Below are 20,519 nucleotides of genomic sequence, written 5' to 3'. Positions count from 1 at the left end.
ACGAATGCAGGTCTCAGCTGAAGTGTCCATCCAGCTTCAGACACTGCTTTTTGAGAAAGAAGAAGTGAACCAGATGGAGAGAACCGGGAAAATAAGCATAAAGTCTGGTCAAGTAAGTTATGAGGAAAGAATGAACAAATCTGAATTGTCTAGTTAAAAGAGAAGAGAAAACCCTAATGACTGGCAGCCTAAGAGTCTTCAAACATAAAAGATAACTGCAAAAGAAAGACAGTAATCTGTGCTCTGTTAAGCATCAATATACTTAAATTACACCCAAAGTGATCTAAATCAGATATTAGAAAGAACTTTGTACTGATAAAATCAGTTAAATGTGAGTCTAGAGCAATGGAGGTGTTTAAGATGGCTATAGACCTCTAGCAGGGACATTTTATGTAAAGTCAAAGCTGATATTGTCTATCAGAAGACAGAAGAAAGCAGTGCTGTCAGTCTTAACAAAACCCCAAAACATAGTGACACATCTTAGGAGTTAAGAGACTCAGAATAGCCTTCAAGATATTCCAGCAGAAAACCAGCCCTGGATAAAAGTGATTTGCAGAAATGGACTAGATAGCATCTCAAAATACTTTTAAGCTTCATGTCCTATTTTTCCTACCTAGCTCATGTTCCTAAAGCTCATTGTGACATGAAATGTGGAACAGAAATGACTGAGAACTGCAAAAACAGCTGGTACATATTTTCAGAGGGTGAAATGTAAGCAGGTAGAAAGAACCTTTGATTCATAGATGCTGGAAGAAGGAAATAGGTATACAGACTTTCTACTTTAAATTTAACAATCAAATTTGGGAAGTACAGAGATACAGCAACAATAGTTGGCAAAGCGAAGACTGGCAGGGTCATCTAGAAGGATCTAGAAGCTCTGATCAAGAACACACTCTTCTCAGCTAGCAGATATGTTTCAAGAGCAACAGAGATGCCTAGACACCAATCGGATTTCTTGTCAACACAATCCAGAAGGAAGGCTCATGTAAATGGAATGTGGTTTTAAAGCCCAACAAAATGTAAAGATTTTAAAATACTAGTAAAGTAGTCTCTTATTTCTGAAAGAAAGAAGTTACTGCTAAAACTTACACACGATAAGCAAATAACAGTAAAAGTTCACACAGAAGATAAAGAAACCTTTTTCAGAAGACCTCATGTTTTACCTCTACCCTTCCACATCTGCAAAAAAAAAAAAAAAACCAACCCAAAATACAAACCTGACCATAAGAGAAATGTTGTGGCCTTCTATAATGACTGCTACAAATGTATTTCTGCAAAGAGGCAAATAATGAGCAATGACAAAAGGTCACAGTTTTCCCTCTCAACTGCAGTGAAGGGATGTCTCAAATTTGTTCCAACAACTTTGGTTTGTCCAGGAACTCCCCTGAGAGGATGAACTACATACTTACAGCTTATCACCCAGCAGAGAAAAATATAATTTACTTGTGAAAAATGTCCACATATGCAAAATTATCGCAGTAGCATGTTCCATGATAGAAATCAGTTAATAAAGAATGAATAAATTTCAGCTACAATAGGGAAAAAGACCCAACAAACTACCTGAGGTCCCATGACAGAAACTCCCAGCAAAATCTATCCAAGGAGACGCTCCTGTAGGTAAGTATTTAGAGATTTCAGACATAATGCTTTACAGTGAATACTGAAACAGTATTAGTATACCCTGATAATTCCTGATTTTATGTTCTTTCCCAGTCCATGGGGAAAGCTGGGAACTCCCCTCATACTCAATATGAAATTAGTAATAATTAAGACATTTTTTATGCACATCCTAACAGCTCCCTTATGGACAAATGGAATAACATCAGCCTGTGCAAAAAACATCAGCTGACACAAAATCAAGAATGACAAGCAGGACATGCAGAACAACCATCATAATTCAAGAATATTCCCCTCTGAGGACCAAATTCATACTAGGTGATATTGTCTCTTTTTCCACCTCTCTTTTTTCTTTATTTTCATGGATCAAAGCTAATCTCTTAAAGCTGCTGGAAGATAGTAAGTATAGTAAAATACTATTTGCACTTCCTCTGCCATAATTTTTTGTCTGCATTCTGTTTAGGAGGAAGACAGTGGAAGCTCTTGAACAAAACTCAGGTAGAGCTGTCCCCCCCAGCAGGTGATGAGGCAAATCCACAGTCTCTCAGAGGGGAATGCAGCTAAGGCAGTATGAGCTCCGAAGAAAGTGCGACTCGGTACTCGGGGAGCACAGCTGTGGGCACCAGAACAAGGCCCTAGAGAAACTTTGAAAAACGATGAATCTTGCTTCCAGAAAAACTGTTCCAGAGCCTAATCCCTGAAGTGCTCTACGAGCTCTAGCTTTAAGTCAAGAGAGAAGTGAATGAAAGTTTTCCCCTTTTGGATGAAGGCAGTTCAGACTAAGCCCAGTGCTCAGTACAGCCATGTCCACTGGAGCCGTTGTGTGAAAATGATATAGACATGTCCAGTGAAATGCAATGGCTTCCCCAAGAGACCTTGAAAGGTACCAGCAAAAAGTCATGCCAAATTTGGAAGAGCCAGACAAAAGCATGCCAAGAGATGATATCACTTCATATCAAATATTCTAAAACATAGATTCTGTACGAGTAGTTTACTTAAAGGTCTGCCTTGACCAATGCATTTCTGCTTCATTCTGACAGAATCCCGGTAAGTGAAAGCATGGGCTAAAATCCAGTATCCTCCATTATTTGTTAATGAACAAAACAGATCAGAATTTCATTTAAAAAAACCTGACCAATGGAGGAGCATCCAAATTGGGATTCTATCAGCTGAGGAGTAAGGCTGGCTCCTACACCAAGAGAACTGAAAATGCAACAGACATTGCAGTGAAGATGTACAGGAAGATACAGGAAGAGAAGATAATTATGCTTAAGGTTCAGATTATCACATAGGTCTTGACTGGAATGGAATGTAAAAGATTTAAAGTATCTTCTCTCAGGTGCATCACACCATATAGATTATTTACATTAAAACAGAGCATAACATCTGGGGGAATAAATCCACACCAGGAATGGAAAATATTTGACACAGGCATTCCTGCACCGTCAAGAGAGAAGATCACAGACCACAGAATTTTGAAATATTTTTATTTTCTGTGGGAGCCATTCCAAAAGTCTGACCACTTAATTTGCAAAGCTGAGTGGAATTATTTTGAAATTCCATATATGTTCCTATGTCTCTGTAGCGAACTTGAGTTAAGTGCTAACAACTGTTTCCTGTGTTACAAATCTCAGTAGAATAATGTGGAAGTCTTGCATTCCTACACAAATCCTTGCAATTCTATCCTCATTTCCTAAGACCCATCTCAGTCCCACGCAACCTTCAAATCTGCTTTTGGTATCTTACGAGGGATGCTGCAGAGGACACCACATTTCCCCAGAAGCTCTACAATTCTGGAGCTAGAAAGAAAATTTTTAAAAAGTTAAGTATACCTTTGAAGAATGTATGACAAAATGGATTAAAGCACTCTTACACACTCAGACAAAGTGAAGAAAAGTATTGCACCGGTTACAAAGGAGCTAGAAGTTTCCAAATGGGAGTATAAAATAGAGCTGGCAGTAGCAGCTGTTCTGTTCTAACTAAACGATCAGTCAACACTAAAGTATTGCATTTCCAAGAACTACACGCTAGTCAATACACATGCTAGCCGTGAAATTATTTGTGATTCTGCAGCTACCCACTTTACAGTCTTATTTCTTTGCTATTTACGAAGAAAGAAAAAAAGAAAATCAATTCCCTTCAAGGCTGCAGTTGCTTACAGCTCTCCATCTTCCCCTCCTCGAGCCACTCCTCCCTGTGGTTCCTCGCCGTCCTGCTGGCTGAGATCACCTGCCACAGACTCAACCCGTCCACCTTTCACCTCCCCTTGGCTTTCCCTCCGTAGCCCGGGGTTACGCCAGCGCCCCCAGCGCACCCGGCCCGGCCCTGCCCCAGTTCTCAGCGCATTTTGCTCCCTCGGGCTGCTCCACCTCCCTCCGCCCGAGCCCCAGCACTGCTGAGCGCTGCTGACAGCAGCCCGGCACAGCCCAGCGAGCCAGACTCTCCGGTCCAGCCACTGCTTTATCGGACTCCCTCCTTTCCACCCGGCCTGGCCCACTGGCACTTGGAGAGAGCTCTTTGGCCCTTCGCTGACAGAGATTGCGCCGACCTGGGCTTGAAAATGAGGAGTTACAACAGTCCAACTGTGATTCCCTGTCCCCGACACTGACACTTGAATAATTACAAATTGCTGCGCTGCAGACATGAGTGTCTCATTTCCAAGTATGTCTTTCGCAGGGGTGAAAGTGGGACCTAAACCGAAGTTTACAGTTGTTTATAGTCGTAACATGCTTATGACATAAGCAGCTTTGTATCCAGCTGATGATCACCCTTAATATGAAACTAACTAGTATTAGGTAAATTAGATATCAGGTAGCTTGAGAGTTAATTTTTCTAACACAAAAGTGAACACTATCCATACATAAAACCTATTTCTGTCAGTGTTTGAGACATCCTTCCCTTTCAAAGCCTTTCATGTGTATGCACTTTTTTATTCCTCCCATCTTCCCCACTCAACTGAATTCTCTTTTCAAAACTCAGTGTTTCAAAGCACTGCTAATGTTTTTACCTGCTCAACTATTAAAACACTGTTGTTTATGAGCTCTGCTAAAACTTACATGTTGAATAATAGGACTGAAAAAACCCTCCAAAATCACAAACTCCTATTCAGTTTTGCAATGATCTGTCAGAAGATGTGAATAGATAAAGCACAGATGTGTCAGCTTGTTTTATTAATGAAGCTAATAAAGAAACAAGACTCCAGCATCTGCTTCAAGTTAAGAAAAATATTCCTTTATCCAATAGCATAGAAAGTAACACTGGCTTATTTGCTTCTACCACATGCTTCAAGAAATTGTGTCAGAAGATTTATCATCAGACTTGGTAAATCTTTTTATCACCATAATCTCGTAGATAAACCTGTCTCCTATTCCAAGAAGGTACAGATGATCGATGCCCACCTCTGCTGAAATACTGCATTGCAAGCCCTGCAATTTTTTTCCACATTTTCCTGTGGAAAATGTCTCTTTTTTTTTTTTTTTTTTGGCCATGCATCTAAGTGGGGATGTAGCACAGCCAAGAATGCTACACACTGTGCAGAATGATTAAATGTAGCCTTAAAATGTAGCCATAAATGAGGAAGATGTCCAGGGCTAGAAAAAAGAAATATAGGAATAAGCAGCAAACAGTGGAGTCTGTGAACAAATTATTGTCAGTCAATCATGGTGATTACTTAATGAGAAGTGTCAAAGTGCAGAGATGTTTTGATTAGCTTCTCCAGCAAAAAATCACTCAATAAAAAAAAGAAAACTAAAGAACCCTCAAACTATCCTCTGTCAGTCTCTTTAGGCTATATTTTAAAGGCACAAGCCTTCTTGGATATCTGGTTAAAAGCTTAAAGTCTTTCCACACTATTAAAGTAATTCTGTGTGTAGCCCTGAAAAATAAAATATTCTCATCATGTTCATGTTAATTTCATGAATTAGAAGTACTCAAAGCCCTCTAAAATGCCTGTCCATCAACTTCCAGCCTGAGCTCACACAAATTACCTGTCACAGAGTGAGAGGTTTGCATTTCTGTCTTAAAACTGGTGTCCTGAAGCACAGATCCAATGAGATTGCTGTTGCTGAGCAGGTGAGAGACTTGATCAACGGGAGGTGAACTGAAATCACACAGCCCTTGTGAACAGGAGAAACACCAGCCAGACTACAACGATGGGTTTGGAACTGCAAAGTTCCAAGTCTGATCCCGTTTGGATCAGACTGCTCTAAAGATGAAGAACTGATGCCTGACTGGGTTAGAAATGAATTATGGAAAAACAATAACATTTAACATGAACTCAAGTTTCATCTGTTAGATAGACTGGTAGAACAGAAATGTCCCATGAGAAATGACACCAAAACACACTTTATTCTCACTTAGTAGCATCAACTAGAAGATGAGACAGGGCAACTGCTTTACACAACACTGATGACAAATCTCTGATATTTGAAAAAGTGGCACACTTCAATAAAAATCCCTGTGAATAAAGGTACCCTTAATAGATACTGATCCCTTGTGTACCAAGTATTTCACAAATAGAGAACAAAATGAAATGTCATTATCTCAGAAATTTTATGGACTAAATGAATTCCTGAGAAATGCAATGGTAAGACACACACCATGCAGAAATGAGTGGGAGCAGAAGTAAACAGGGCCCTGTGAGCTCTGGGAATAATAACTTCTGGGGGTTTTTATGTGTCTCATGTTGGCTTTCATGTAATATAAAGGAACACTCTGACAGAAGCTTCTTTCTTATTTGGAGCATAGGTCAAATCTCCTTCCTGCTGCAGATTGCCCAGGTCACTGGAGGAATGAGTTCACACTGCAGCTTCTATTATTTCAGCAGGGAAGGTGCTGGGCCTTTCTTATGTGTCCAAAAGCCCACTTAAAGCAGAGAGCTGATGATACAAAAACGGCTCATGAGTTCACAAGCTGTTAAGGAGTTGACAGACAGATATATGACAGCATCACTATATAAATTTTGTTTCTTTAGGAAACCAGACAAGATCTTATAATGCTACTATGCTGAAAGCTCAAACTATGTAGGTGGGGTTTTTCCCCTCATATAATGCTCATCTCCCCAGTCACATACATTTCAGACAGCTACAAAATGTTCAGTGGGGAATAAAAACAAATATGCCTACCTGAGGTTTTAAAAATCTGCATAACTTGCCATTGATTGAAATTTTGTTCCCTATAGATGTTAACATCTTTATAACAAAATCACAAGCTTACAACTCTGGTTCTCAGCAGGTACACATTGAAACAGTAAAAAAAGCCAAATTCTCTGATAATGATCCCAAAAAAACAGATTGAAATTATGCTTCAATTTACTTAAATAAACCCATGTGATTCTCAGCCCACACGCAAGAATTCTAAAGGTCTTTGGTTATACTGAATCACAGATATAAAAACCTCCTAATGTTACCTTATCTCTGCAAATTTAAAAATGTTTTCTACCTGTTGATAGATAAAGCTAATTTTTACCTTCTGACTTGCTTGATTTAATTATGCTGTGGTGGAAGCATAAGGAAGTTAACACAACATTTTCAAAAGTGTAAATGAATGGATACTTTGGATTGGGGATGAGATGGAAGCTAAAATAGCTCCATTTTTGATCCGTCATGTTTGGTCATACTATACTGTCATACCATTACTAGTAGAGTGTCTGTTGACTTTAATTCTTGCATAAGCTCCAGAGATGTATCTCTGGTGCAAAACCTACTGTGATTTCTTTACCAAATCATAGAGGTGATGAGGAAGACAATATAAGGAAAAGATTTCTCTCATCTCAACAGAGATGAGTTTAGAGCCAAGACGCTAATGAAGTGCAGAGAACATTTTGTTGGAAAGGGACAGGCGACCTTGTGTGCTTTGGAAGACATTGTACATGCAGGGAAGTGGAATGATCTTGCAGACATTACTTTATGCTGAAAACTGCTGCTGTAACAACAAATCCTCTGCTAGAGGACCAAGGGGCCAGTCTGTTCAGCTCCACATCCTTACAATAAACATGTGGACAAAAGACAGCCTCCCTGAAGCCCTTCTTGATCCTGAATATCTTTGGCTCAAGACAGTCATCGTGTGCACAATTTTATTTCTTTACCTTTCACTGGTGAGTAAGAGATGCAAGGAGGTCAATTAATTCCTCTTCAGGGAGGTAATAAATTACACATCTTCTCGGACAATAGGTTCAACCCAAGGTGAAACCAGATTTTATTACAGCTGTACCTCTATTCCCAAAGCATAAGTCTCCTGTCTCTGGACACAACCTCATAATTATTTTGCTAACTTGCTAGTGGTCACAGCATATCCCACATTCCACACTATGCACATCATTAATATGCATCTGAAAATAGACACAAATTATGGAATTGATAAATTTTCTAACCCTTGAAAACAGATTTTAAGAAAAAGCAACTAGATGTAGCATATATCAAGATCATACTTGTCTCAGAATGAAAAACAAAAATACTAACTTTTTTCTTTAAAAGTTATAGATTTTGGCAAAGACATATTTTTTTGTTTTGGAATCTGTACTTCCTGTTTGGTTATGGGTAAGAAATAGATTTAAGAAGCAAAGGTTCTGACTTCAACCTGAAAAGACACTGTTAAAATATGTATTGAGAGCCAAAAAGTAACAATAGACAAGTTTTGGCCACTGGGATTCTTCCCAGATCATTTGATAAAGTAATTTCATATCTGGGATAAAGCTGGGTTTTACACTGAGAAAAATGAGAATCAGCTTTGTAACAGCCCTTACTACTTATTTACCCACAGATGCACCAATCCAATATTTAAAGGCTTATTTCCCCAAGAGTTTTTTGTAACCTAAAGCAAGTGGAAAGAAACCAAGGATAAGGCCCACAGGGGTGGATGATTGTGATTACAAGCGAGGAAAAGGGGTAAAGATTGCATCAAAACAGTTTGATGATGAGTTCTGTTTCATTTCGTTTCAAAATAGATCAAAAGCCAAGAAGATTCCCCTCTTCAAGATTAACACACCCTTATATCTGCTAGAACCTCCCAGACACTTTTACCACCCACATATGCAAACAAACATGCTGTTTATGTAACAGTGATGCAAGGAAAATATTGCACAGGGGAGCAATTTGTAAAGACCCTTTTATAAAAAAGAGAGGACTTCAAGATACTTGCAGACACACATCTTGTGCCAGAGACAAAGTAAAACATTCCCTCTGAGCATGACTGATGTCAAGGGATTGTTGGAAGTTCAAATGCTCAAACTCAGAAACTTGTGATCTCAAAAAGCAGAGGAAACATGATTTTTGAAATGCTTTCTTGGACCATGAAATGCCTTCAAAAAATCTTGTTCACTTTGAATTATTTTATAGCTTGGTGTTGGGATCTGTGTAGCACCCAAAGTTTTGAGGCTGGTCACCAGGAAATGCATTCGATCGGATCATGGGTCTGGGATTCTTGCAGGGAATAGCTGCCAATGAGGTACAACGTGACAGCCATAGGTGGTCTTAAGTTTATTTCTCAGGTTGTATTTCCTGACCTCCAAGGTCTCATGTAAATCACTAGTCACTCACACATGGCTGCTGGGACTGGGTGGAAACATCTGTGTCCTGCCCTCTCCAGGCAGCAGTGTGGCTGATCTTTACAGATCTCCCTCACAACAGTGTGCATGAGAACCTGACTGCAGCTTACCTTTACCTGCAGGAAGTGCAAACTGGTGATGACAGGGGAAGAAGTGTTCCTTTCAGAAGGAAATCAAAGTTTTGTGGAAAGAAAACAAATGGGCAGGAAATGGAAATTATAAACTAGATTGAGGCATTCTCCTGCAGAACAGGGCCAGGAAGCTCAAGAACATACAAATTGGATGCTGTGATACCAGGTGTAAGCTGACAGCTTTGGGCTGTGAGATTAGCCAGGCTGAAGTCTCAGATACACGTGAGTACATGGAGAGATGTATGGCAGCTTTTCAGACCATACGAATCAGCAGCAGCAACAGGGAAGCAGAAACTCAAATGGAAATTCCTGGAGGAAGCAGAGTGCAGCAATATGTCAGCTGAAATGGCTACAAGTCTCAGCTCTGCACCTCAAATTTGTCTTTCCATATTTCTTATTTAGGTGAATAAATCCTCATGTCTTGGTAGGCTGATGGAGAAGGCCAAATTTTTTGGAAGCGGGGAAATGACAGAGTACATGCCTGTGCTTGATCAAAGGAATGAAGGCAAGGATACCGCTGAATGACTTCCAAAGAAACCCTGAGATGATCAGTAGAACAGATAAGGCATTACTGTATTACATCTACACTGGATGTTCAGGAAATTCAAAATACTTCAGGTGGGAGAAAGACACCTGGCCAGAATAGGTTAAATATTACTTTGTTCTGAAGACATGGGTGTATATAGATGGCATCTACCCTGGAAATTCAGCTCTTCACCTTACAGTTTTATACTAAAGGTATCTCACAGAATGTTCTGGTCATCTGTCGGAATTCGTGTATCTTTAAGTGCAAAACACTTCAGTTCCTCTTCAGTCTGGCACAAAACACTGCTGGTCCTGCTGCCTGCTCTTCTCCTTAACTGGCATTTTTCTTCCATATTCCATCCCACAATTCCATATCCATCCCACAGTGACAACTCTCAGACAATAGCTTCACAAATTTCCTGGCTGGGTTGCTTTCTCAAAGTATTTTCTGTGGAAAAATTAGCTGCCAGGAATGGCAGAAATTCTCTGGCTGAGCCACTGGTCATTGTAGGGAAATTTAATTTCCTGTTTTGCTGGTTAAAGCCACAGTCCTAGCCACAATAAAAATTACTTTTCTTTAAAAGGAAAGTAAAATCCAAAAATCCACGAGAGAGTTCATAGGCCTACTGGCAGAAGATACAGACCTGCATATCATGATGAATTAGGATCTTTACAGTTCTCTTGTACCCTATAAACCAGGATTTGAAACACCACTGCACACATGCAAAGAGAAAGCTGACAGAGAGGCAGCATGATGCTAAACATTTTTCTGGCAAAAAGTCTGATTTTATAGAAACTGTGGGAACATAACAGAAGATTGTTGAGGAGAATTATAAACATGCTCAAGTGATCTGCAGCTGAGGTGTAGAAAAACACTACACCAATAGTTGTTTAGCTTTATGCGTTGGCTAAGTTCAATGTCTGTGTTTCAATAAGAGACCTGAGATAGACTTATAGGCACTCAATCGAACATGCTTGAGATTCCATGCCTGCTGTGAATCACAGCAGGGAGGTAATCTACACCTGTGACAGCCCCTGAAATACAGGTGAAAACAGCATGTTCAGAGATCCTTTAGCAAGGACTGAGCAAGAACTGGTGTCCCTGCTCATATGGGTCTGCCTAGGTGCTCCTTTGGGGATCCCCAGTTTGACAAGGTAATAGAAAGAAATTTACTGTTTTCATTCCATTCAGTGTTCTGTGGTCATCCCTGGGTCTTGTATATGTCAGCTCACACAGAGACCCAAACAGGCCCTAAGCAACCATTATCTTATTATTCAGCTCATTATTATTCATTAACTTGCTTCTGCAATGGAACACATCCAGCCACATCCCTCGGTGACATCCCAGGTAGAAGATGCATTTCACCTTTCTCATTTCTGAAAGCCAGACTGCCACTTAAAGCTTGCAAAGATAATTAATTCTCATGCTGAAGGGATGTAAATAGACAGGCAACAGCACTAGCCACACCATGGCTTTCTATTACCTCTATTGAGCACAAATAAACTGCTTGCCAGACAAATATTCATTGCATCAGTTCCATCCATTTTTGGATCATTGTTGCTGACTCACCACAGAAATGCTGCCTCCTTGCACTGAAAGGTCACAGACTCACTTTGACTGGATGGTCCCTGTTTCATCGTCATATTTTAAAGGCAGGTCAACACCAAATTCCCAGCGGGGCACTCAGGGTTTTGCCCTGAAAGGCTCCATATGTCCCATTGCTATAACCCATATTTTGATTCCCACTCCCTCTCTGCACACATGAAACCCCTCCAGCCTGCAGGCAAAGTATGAACCATTAACCACCACTCCTTGAGCCTGATGATCCAGACAGTTATTACCCATATAGTAGTCTGCCCATCGAGACTGTAATGTCCCAAGTAGCACATGACAGTGGTATGACCAGTGTCACGGTAGGTGACATCTATCACTTACCTCTCATAGAAAAATCTAGTCACCTCAGCACAGAATAAAGTCAGTCAAACATTATTTATCTCTGGTACATCTATGCTTGCTGTTCCAAATCACCTTCCTCTCTATGCCTCCAGAAGCAACTTCTGCTAGAAATGATCTGCCTTTTGAAGACAGGTGGGACATTTCTCTTAAGTTATCAGGGATCTTTGACACCTGGGAGCTTCCAAAGCTGATAGTATGTGATATCACCTACCACACATGAGTGCAACCCTGTATGGGTTGCCATTTCTCAAGAGATCCATGACTCAACCTTCTTTCACTGTTGGTAGTTTGACAACACAGAGGCTTGGATGACTTTGATTGTGAAAAGTGAGTCAAAGAAAGCACAGAGTATATCTTACTGTGGTCACTAAGGCATCCACCCCATTTGTTGATGGGACATGTTTTCCTTGTTCATTCATCTCCTACTAATGTAGCAGTAAGATCCATTCTTGCTTCCCTTGATACTCTTTACAAATGTTGATTCCAGGAGATCTTTGGCTTACCTAATGCCACTGCTACATGCCCCCAGAATGCTTCAAAATTCCTCTTTCAAAGGCCATTCTTGTTTCTATCTCTTGTATACTACTTATTTTTGCACTGGAGCTCAACCATGGGTTATATGTGTGTAGCTAAGCCAGTCTCCCAATACATTTACTTGCTTTCATGAGTAGAAGGATGGGTTGTTATGGTGCTAAGCGGAGGCTGACCTTAAAGATCTGAAATGCTGAATCTTTCAAGCCGAAGTAAATTACTATCTGCTCTTTCTGTAAAGGCTTTACTGTCCAAAATTTAATTACCTGAATTTAGAGATTCCAGGTGTTAAGAGGGTAATGACTTTAGACCAACCTTGTATATTGAGCTATGTGAAAAATCTCAGCCTTGCATGCAAAGTCTCATGCAACACGCTCAAAGCACTGCCACAAGAATCAGAGACTGTTACATGTGCCCACACAGTGGTGACACCTCGGCTGCAGAAAGATGTCCTCAGTGTTTCCTGCTTCCAATGCACTGAGCTCATCACATAGCAGGGCAGATGACAGAAACAAGGGCGTGGATCCGAGACCTGTGATTATCATCTGAGAGGGCAGGTGTAAAGCAACACGTTTCTCAGGCTTGAAACCAAGGAGAAAAGAAGGCAGGACTGAGGATGAGGAGGTCTTATCTGTGGTGCAGCTGAAGCAACAGGTCCAGTAATTGGCAGAGAATTTGACTGAAAACCCAATCTCAACTTTTTCCCGAGGGAAAATTGCAATTGCACTTTCCATGAACACATGCACAATGAAAAATGCCCAAAATCCTGAGCTGCTGCAAATGAAACAGGCTGGACTCAATGAAGTTCCCTTTCAATTTGTTTTTACTCAAACCAATATCAAAATATGAATATATTTCAGAAAAAATCTATTATGTTGGTAGATCATTATGGCTGCACAACTAAAGCTGCAAGCAGCTGGAAAGGCCTGATCAGCCTTAACCCTCTGTCCTTGTTCTTCCCTCATTAATAATAATGCTTATTGCTTGACTCTGATTGTGGGAATTAGTTTATTTCTTTTCCTACCACAATCTTTAACATTTATATTGAGTATGCATCTCAAATGACCCATTTACTACTGGTTTGCAAAAACACTTGAAGCGCTGTCCACATTAGTGAAGAGAGAGCAAAGAAATTACAGGAGGCCTTTACAACATACAAGAAAGTTACTGCCATGAGAACAGTTGCATGGCATATTCCTTTCATGACTTTCTTTCTAAACAATCAGTGTTTTCTTTAAGATTGTCGTTGGGCAATAAATGACATTGGAAAGCAGAAAAGAGGGGAAAGAAACTAGGGTGCCAAGAGCATGGAAGGGACTGAGACTGGATGCTGGAATATTGAATTAAATAGCTAAGTAGAACAGCTAGGATGAGATTCAGATGTAACAGGACGGAAGTTAAACATAAACAGCTTCTGAATTTTGGAGACTCCAAATCTTGGAGACTATCACATTTTTGGGTCATCAGATAAGTGGGGCAGATGTTACTGTGCTGGATCTCATCCCAGGTTCTTTTTTGGTTTCACACAGGAGCTTGAAGTCCTTGGAAAAGCCTATAGTCTTGTTGACTACATGTTTCTTCCAAGACCTGCCATTCTCAGTGCAGAACATAAAAACAATGAGTTTACAAATAGCTTTATAATGTCTTGGAGGCTAAGATACCCAAGGAAATAATCTATCAAAGAAACTGAACTGTTGCATGTGTTTTAGAGAAGAAAAAAGTTCCCACTAGACAAACATATTTATTGTTTTAAAAATCCAATGTCCCCTATTATTGACACCCTATCAACAGCAATATAACAGCAAAGAAACCATCACTAGGAAAATACCTTCTCCTGGCCAATACAGTTACATAAAAAATAAGTTAGCTACTGAATTGTGCTTTGGGCAAGGCAAGTCCAGACTATGGATTCTGGAAGAACACAAAGCATCTGCCTCTGTTAAAAGCACTAACAAAGTGGAAGACATGATCCACAACCCACCTCCCAAAGTTCAGGTCTTACTATGGCCCAGCTTCCAAAGAATACCAGGATGCAGCGTGGCTGTGCGGACATGGTTAAGCCTGATGTCCATTAGTACATGGAAAGTCTGTGCTATCAGTTAGAATTGAGTGAATCTGACTTAAAATAATCACAGAAGTTATCTGAACAAGCAGTTCCACCCCAAAGCACTCTAGCACTTCCCCAAAAGTAACAGCTTCTCTTCTAGTAGGATGCTTCACTGCTTCTTTATCACTCAGCTACCTCCTTTCTGTCCTTGGTATGCCACAGAATGCTAGAAGCAACGAGAGCCTCCCTGCTCCCTCACGTTTGATCATCCCTAATTACCTTTCCCAATCCATTAAACAAAATTCTTTCTTTAGAAACCCAGGGGGTTTTGTGGTATCAGAATTGCTTCTCTATTTCTGTTAAGCACGCACAGACACACAAAATGTTCTTACATCATTAAGATGCAAAACACATTGTTCTTGAGCAAGTGTTTTCAAAAACAATGTTTCCAAAGCTAGCATTTCCTGAAGCCAGTGCTTCCTGGGGACTCCCTTGGAAAAAAAAAAAAAAAAAAAGAGTTTATAGAGCTGATTTCTGCAAAGCCTGATGTTCCAGTCAGACAATTGTGAAAAACGATTGCTATAAGCCTGGAAGCCTTCACTGTGCCATTCACTCACTGCAGTCTCTGCACTAGCTGCCTCTCTCAAACCACAGCATCTCTCGCTCCCCCTGCCTCCTTGCAAAGTAGCACTGCTGTAACTAAGCCCAAAAGTTTTGGAACTATCACAAGTCTAAAAAAAGCATCACCAGTCACAACCCTTGAATACACTAGCACTATATTTCTGTTATATAAGGTGTTTAATGGTCAATTAATTTACTGCATGGGCAGTGAAGTACATAAATGCGTGTGTCAGAGTGTTAGGGGAAATAGGGGCAAGGTGGCTGAAGAGCAAACGAGGAAGAAGGAAGAATGACTGGAATTAAGAGAAACTTGGAAGCCTTGTGCACCAAGCTGCCATATTCCCTGCTCCTCAGATCCCAGCTTGTAAAATGGGAAGCACACCCCAGCGAGGAGTGGCCAATACAAGCGCACGGAGGACTGTGCGCACACCTCCAGCAGCGAGGCTCCTAAACAGCGCAGGGAGGAAGGACAGTATCTGTTCCTGTAAAATAGCATCAAGCATAAGCACGGAACAGGGTGAGGCGGCTGGGGCGGGGAAACAGACCAGACAGGAATGGGGAGATTCCTGCCAGGAATGAGATTCCTGGTTCATTCAGGACTCTTGTCTGTTATTGTTTCCTTCTTTCTGTGTTTGGAGCTTGAAGAAAGGGGAAATGGTATGTAATTTGGAGCACGGTGCTCGACCCAGACGTACCAAACCCGCCTTTGATAAGCCTCCTGAGCTTTCTAAGTCTTCACTTCCTCACCACTTCCCTCAGCCATGGATGGCATTTATCAGCGGCTCAGTGCTACTGTCAGAAGTCACACAGCAGGGTAAAACACCTTCTCCTCCGACCATGTGGTGCTTGTGAGACTTTACTAATCTTCAAGGTACATCTAATAATATTTCCCTCATTTCTTTGCCACCCCTTTCAGGCCAATATTTATTTCCTTTTTTTGCTCATGCTCAGTAATATTAGTCATTACTTCTCTAGCTGTTTACTTCTCTTTTTTTTTTTTTTTTAAGGAGGAAATCCTAATTAATGCCCTCCTGGGATTTCAAAATCACTTTTTTGCAGCAGGTTAACAGTAAATGAATGGCAAAGCTTAGTCCTTGAAATCTGTCACAAGTGGAAAGCAAAGACTTAGAACACCATTGTGGCCAATAGCTAATGTACAAAATGACAAGGAGGTGTATGTGATATATAAGAGGATACTGAATTAAGTTTTTGGAAGCAAATCCAAGAAAGGCCTTTTTCAATCATTGTGCAAGATTTTTTGCTTTCCTCAGCCAACACAAGTCAGTGATTGGGAAATACTCATATCAGGGGAGACACCTAAAGCCAGACAACCATTAAGCATGACACTGGGCGTGCCCTCATTAGAGTGCTAAGGTGTGTGAGCGCCCCATTTAGAGAAAGATAAAAGATAGCAGTTTATTTGTAAAACAGCAGAGCCCTCACCACAGTCCTTGTCTACAGCTTCCAACAGGGATGATTAGGTAAGAGCACAGGCTCCACAAGCAACCTTCTCCATCCCCCCTGTCACTACCACACCGTGCTGTAAAGCCAGCCTTCTCATAGCCACAACAAGACTTTCTCCTAATGATCACATCAAGATCCAGAATTATTAGGACGTTCCAAGACAGACAGTAAGCTCCCAGTCAGAACGGGCATCACAGAGAGACAACCTTTAAGATTTGGACTCTTTTGGTAAAAATATATTTTTAGATTTGTTCATTCTTCAGGATGTAACATGCCAACAGCTCTACAAAATATTCATGTATGTGAGAAGTGCTGCTTCAAAGAGAACAGCCTAAGAAAATAGAAAGTAAACTGATTTTAAGCAGTACAAGGCTGGATAGCAGGCATCAGTAAAGTGCGGGGATCAGCTATGCCATCCCTGCATAAATGTAAACATCATGAAAAGGCAGCTTTGCTTGCCTACATATTTTTGTCGTTATACTTGAACAGCAACAAATCACACTTTAAAATTTACTCTACACACTTGAAGCTGACAAAACAGCTTTCCACTAGTGATTAATACATTGCAAAGTCAAGTCCACCACCGGTTAAACTTTAGAAGGAAGTTACTACTTGTGTTTGTTGTGTTTGATATGAACTAGATGCTAAGTCAGTCCATGGGATCAACAGCATTTGCATGAGCATTCCCAACTCTCTCTGCAGTTTAGGAGAGTCAAAAGCAGCATTAGGTCTCACGATTACAAATTACCACACAAGCCTAATCCATACAAGGTGTTCAATGGACATTAAAATGACCATAAAAACAGCTTAATAAGTAATTTTGCAACTACCTATTTGTTTCCAATATTGAGGCAATTAGGATAAACAATTAAACCTTACCTTTGTTCCTTTAGTGATTCCATTTTTCTTAGATAGTCCACTTTTTAAGAGGTTATTCTGTTTCTGATGGTGATGATGATGTAGATGTCCATTGCACACAGCACTGGGATTAGCCATCTGTTTAAATTAGTCAGATTCTCAGTTCTTAAGGGTGTCTCGGGTCTTTCTACTGTAAAAAAGACAGTGGGATGAGAAGATAAAGTTCTTGGTTAAGGCCTGAAAGGTATCCAACTGGTCTGTCAGGATTTTCCAGGATGAGAGCAGGAACTATCTTTTGCAATCCCTTCAAAACATAAAACTTTCTTTCATATAGCTTCAGCCCCAGCAAGCTAGAATGTGAAATACATAGCAGGAGGTGTGCTGTTAAAATCTCTGAAAATTACTGCTCATCGCTGGCTCTTGCATGAACACGGCTGCTGTGAGTCAACAAGACTGCTGCAGCTATCAAGAAGTGGGTGGATTCAGAGGCGGAGACACTTAAAGATATATTACCTCTTAAATACCTCGAAGGGAGAAACTTTGTTTCTTTTCTCCGAATGACACTCAGTGTAGAGCGTCGTCACGCCATAGAAACTGCCAAAATGTTCTGAAAATTTTAACAGTGTAATCTGTAAAGTTACGTGGTTCATCCTGCGAAGAGTGTATTAGCTGAAAACAAGCAGTATTGCCCTGAGTAAAGCAGACATTAAAAAAAAATCTTTTACTCTCTACTTATATGAGTAGCATGACAGACACAACATTATACCTGCAAAGAAATGGAAAGCATTTTAGTAAAAAAAAGAAAATTTATCTAGAGCTAGATACTACAGACACGTGCACAAGTATTCACTAGAGTGAACTGTCCCTTTAAACTCAGTTTGGTCAGTAGTAGGATAAATGGCATGCTATAACAATGAATGAGAAATGAATCTTTATAAAGCTGATTCATTTCGTTTTAAAACAAGTCAGGATTTAATTACATGTGAAACTACTAAGGATGACTAACATACATCCTTTCTTTTATGAAAAAAGGTTTTTAATTGTGAAAATGCATATATAGTCTTTGCTGAATCAAATTCTTGTGCTTCAGATTTTAGTGACAAAAAGTAAAATTAGAAACATCTCCGGTAGCATTTAATAGAATCTCTTCCTCCCAAAATAATTCAAATTAGTGTGGAGACAGATTAAAGGAAAGCTGTATTATAATATCAATTTTGAAAAACAGTTAGGCGGAAAGGCTGGGAGAATAAAAATACTTGAAGTTCTTTAGTTAGAAAAAATTGCTATGCCACCCTGGCAATGAAATGTAAGTTATATACAGAAAGAGCAGCCTAGAAGTTGAGTACATGGAATGCAGGAGATGAAATGTTAAATAAACCACTGTGAAAATACACAGGGAAACACACTCTGTTGGTTTTGAAAACTTAGGCACATAATAAATTGTTAAAATATATTTTCTTCTTTGAAGTAATTTGCAAAGTGAGATATCATCAATGTACTAGAAAATTTTGGGTCCTGCTTAAGAGTGATCTAAACTTAAATTAATAAGATTGTAGTATTTTGGGGGAAGAAAATAACCCCTTAACTCATTAAGATGACACAGAAGCAGTAAAAGACTATAATGTCTTGCCTCACAGTTTTACAAGATTCACCATCAGAAGGCAGATTTTTAAAGTTTTATCTTTTTGGTTCTTTTCCTAGGCAAGAATACCTCATTTCTGTATGAATCAGTTTTGTTTAGGTTTCATTAAGGCATCTGTAAATATAGCTCACTGACAAATGAATTGTGAATTTAATAATGTCAATTATAGTGGCAAAATAAATTGTTGGTCTTAAGTGGCTAAGAGTTCGTATTTGCAAAGAAAAAAGGAGACTGAGATGAGGATAAGCCTGCAGGAAGAATGGTTGGTAATATCTCCTGCATACCCATCCCCTATGGGCTGCTGAGAAATGGAACAAGGTAATGCAAGGCATTCTCTCTGCACCTGGCAGCCCTCTCCCGTCAAGGAGCTTTCTTAGCTTGGGAATTGTGTCCTTGATTGTCACAGCAAATCAAACACGGGTAAAACATGCCATCTGCTCAGTCAGTTACTGATCATCTTCCCCCTATTGTGATAAAGACAAGGACACTTACCAGAGTAGTGCTCTTCCCCTTAGCAGCTTCCCATGTCCCAGCTAGCACCTCTGTCGGGTGCTTTTCCCAACAGGCTCAGCACCTTTCAAGGCACAAAGCAATAAAATTAACATATTGTATGTGTCTTTTTTTTCCTTCTCAAGTTAGATCATGAGGGAAGTGGAATCTCCAGTTAAAACAACAGTTCATGTAATGCAGATTCTGTTGCTAGTTCCAGGCTCTAGGTCTATATTTGCTAAATGTTTCAAGACCCCTGAAATACCAGTGTCCTTACATGAATAAAATAGCAAGTTAAATGTGTTATGGTAATTTTAGTTTTCAATGTCTATATTATTTAAGATAGCAAGCAAATAGAACTTTAAAAAATACCACATTTAAATATGAGTTTAAATGAGCAATTAAAAAAATAATCTCAGAGAGTTTATCTGTTGGATATCTGTTAACCATGACCTAAAAGCCAGGGTTCACAAAACAAATGCCACTATAAGCTAACTAAAATTCCTGCCCTGATCCTATTCAGAACAGAAGATTTATAGAAGGGACGAGTCTGGCCAAATACTCAAAAATAATCTGTAAACAGAATGTGGAATTTCTCCCGGAGGAAAAAAAAAAAAAACCTAAAACAAACAAACAAACAAACAAACAAAATAAACCACCCCAACAACAACAAAAACACCCCCCCAAGAAACCTCCCCAAGTTCCCCAAAACCTAAACAAACCAAAAACCCCACAAAAACCCAAACCAAACAAAAAAAAAATAAGCAGAAAAAAAGCCAAAAACCCCAAATCAAATCAGAAAAACAAACAAACAAACAAACAAAAACCAAACAAAAATCATTGTGCTCTTCAGAACTCTGTCTTGCTCAAAGCCATCTCATCTATTACTCAGGCTTCTAAATACATATCTATCATGTTACCTGTTACCTGCACCTAAATCTATTACTCAAATGTATGAGGATCTGTGCTGCCTGGACACTGGAGAAAGGACTCAGTAATTATCTGCTTTGCAACACCAAAACCACCGCTAGCAATACCCTATTTTTATCATTCTGAGAAGTGGGAGGAATTCATCTGCTGTGCTGACTGTACAG

At 39.8% G+C, this 20,519-nt stretch overlaps 1 protein-coding gene across 1 annotated transcript in view; it reads right to left on the bottom strand.

Moving 5' to 3' along the window:
- SPTLC3 (serine palmitoyltransferase long chain base subunit 3) overlaps positions 1 to 17,870 on the bottom strand; it is a 79,211-nt gene extending 61,341 nt beyond the window's left edge. The window contains exon 1 of the mRNA XM_068186303.1: positions 17,316 to 17,870. Coding sequence (XP_068042404.1) covers positions 17,316 to 17,432 — 117 coding nt within the window. The 5' untranslated portion in view covers positions 17,433 to 17,870. The remainder of the gene's footprint in view (positions 1 to 17,315) is intronic.
- Positions 17,871 to 20,519: the final 2,649 nt, after the last annotated feature.

The sequence above is a fragment of the Anomalospiza imberbis genome, chromosome 3 (genome assembly GCF_031753505.1).
Source record: "Anomalospiza imberbis isolate Cuckoo-Finch-1a 21T00152 chromosome 3, ASM3175350v1, whole genome shotgun sequence".
Lineage (NCBI taxonomy): Eukaryota > Metazoa > Chordata > Aves > Passeriformes > Viduidae > Anomalospiza > Anomalospiza imberbis.
Note: the sequence above shows the minus strand (reverse complement) of the source record. Positions and strands in the feature narration are given on the sequence as shown.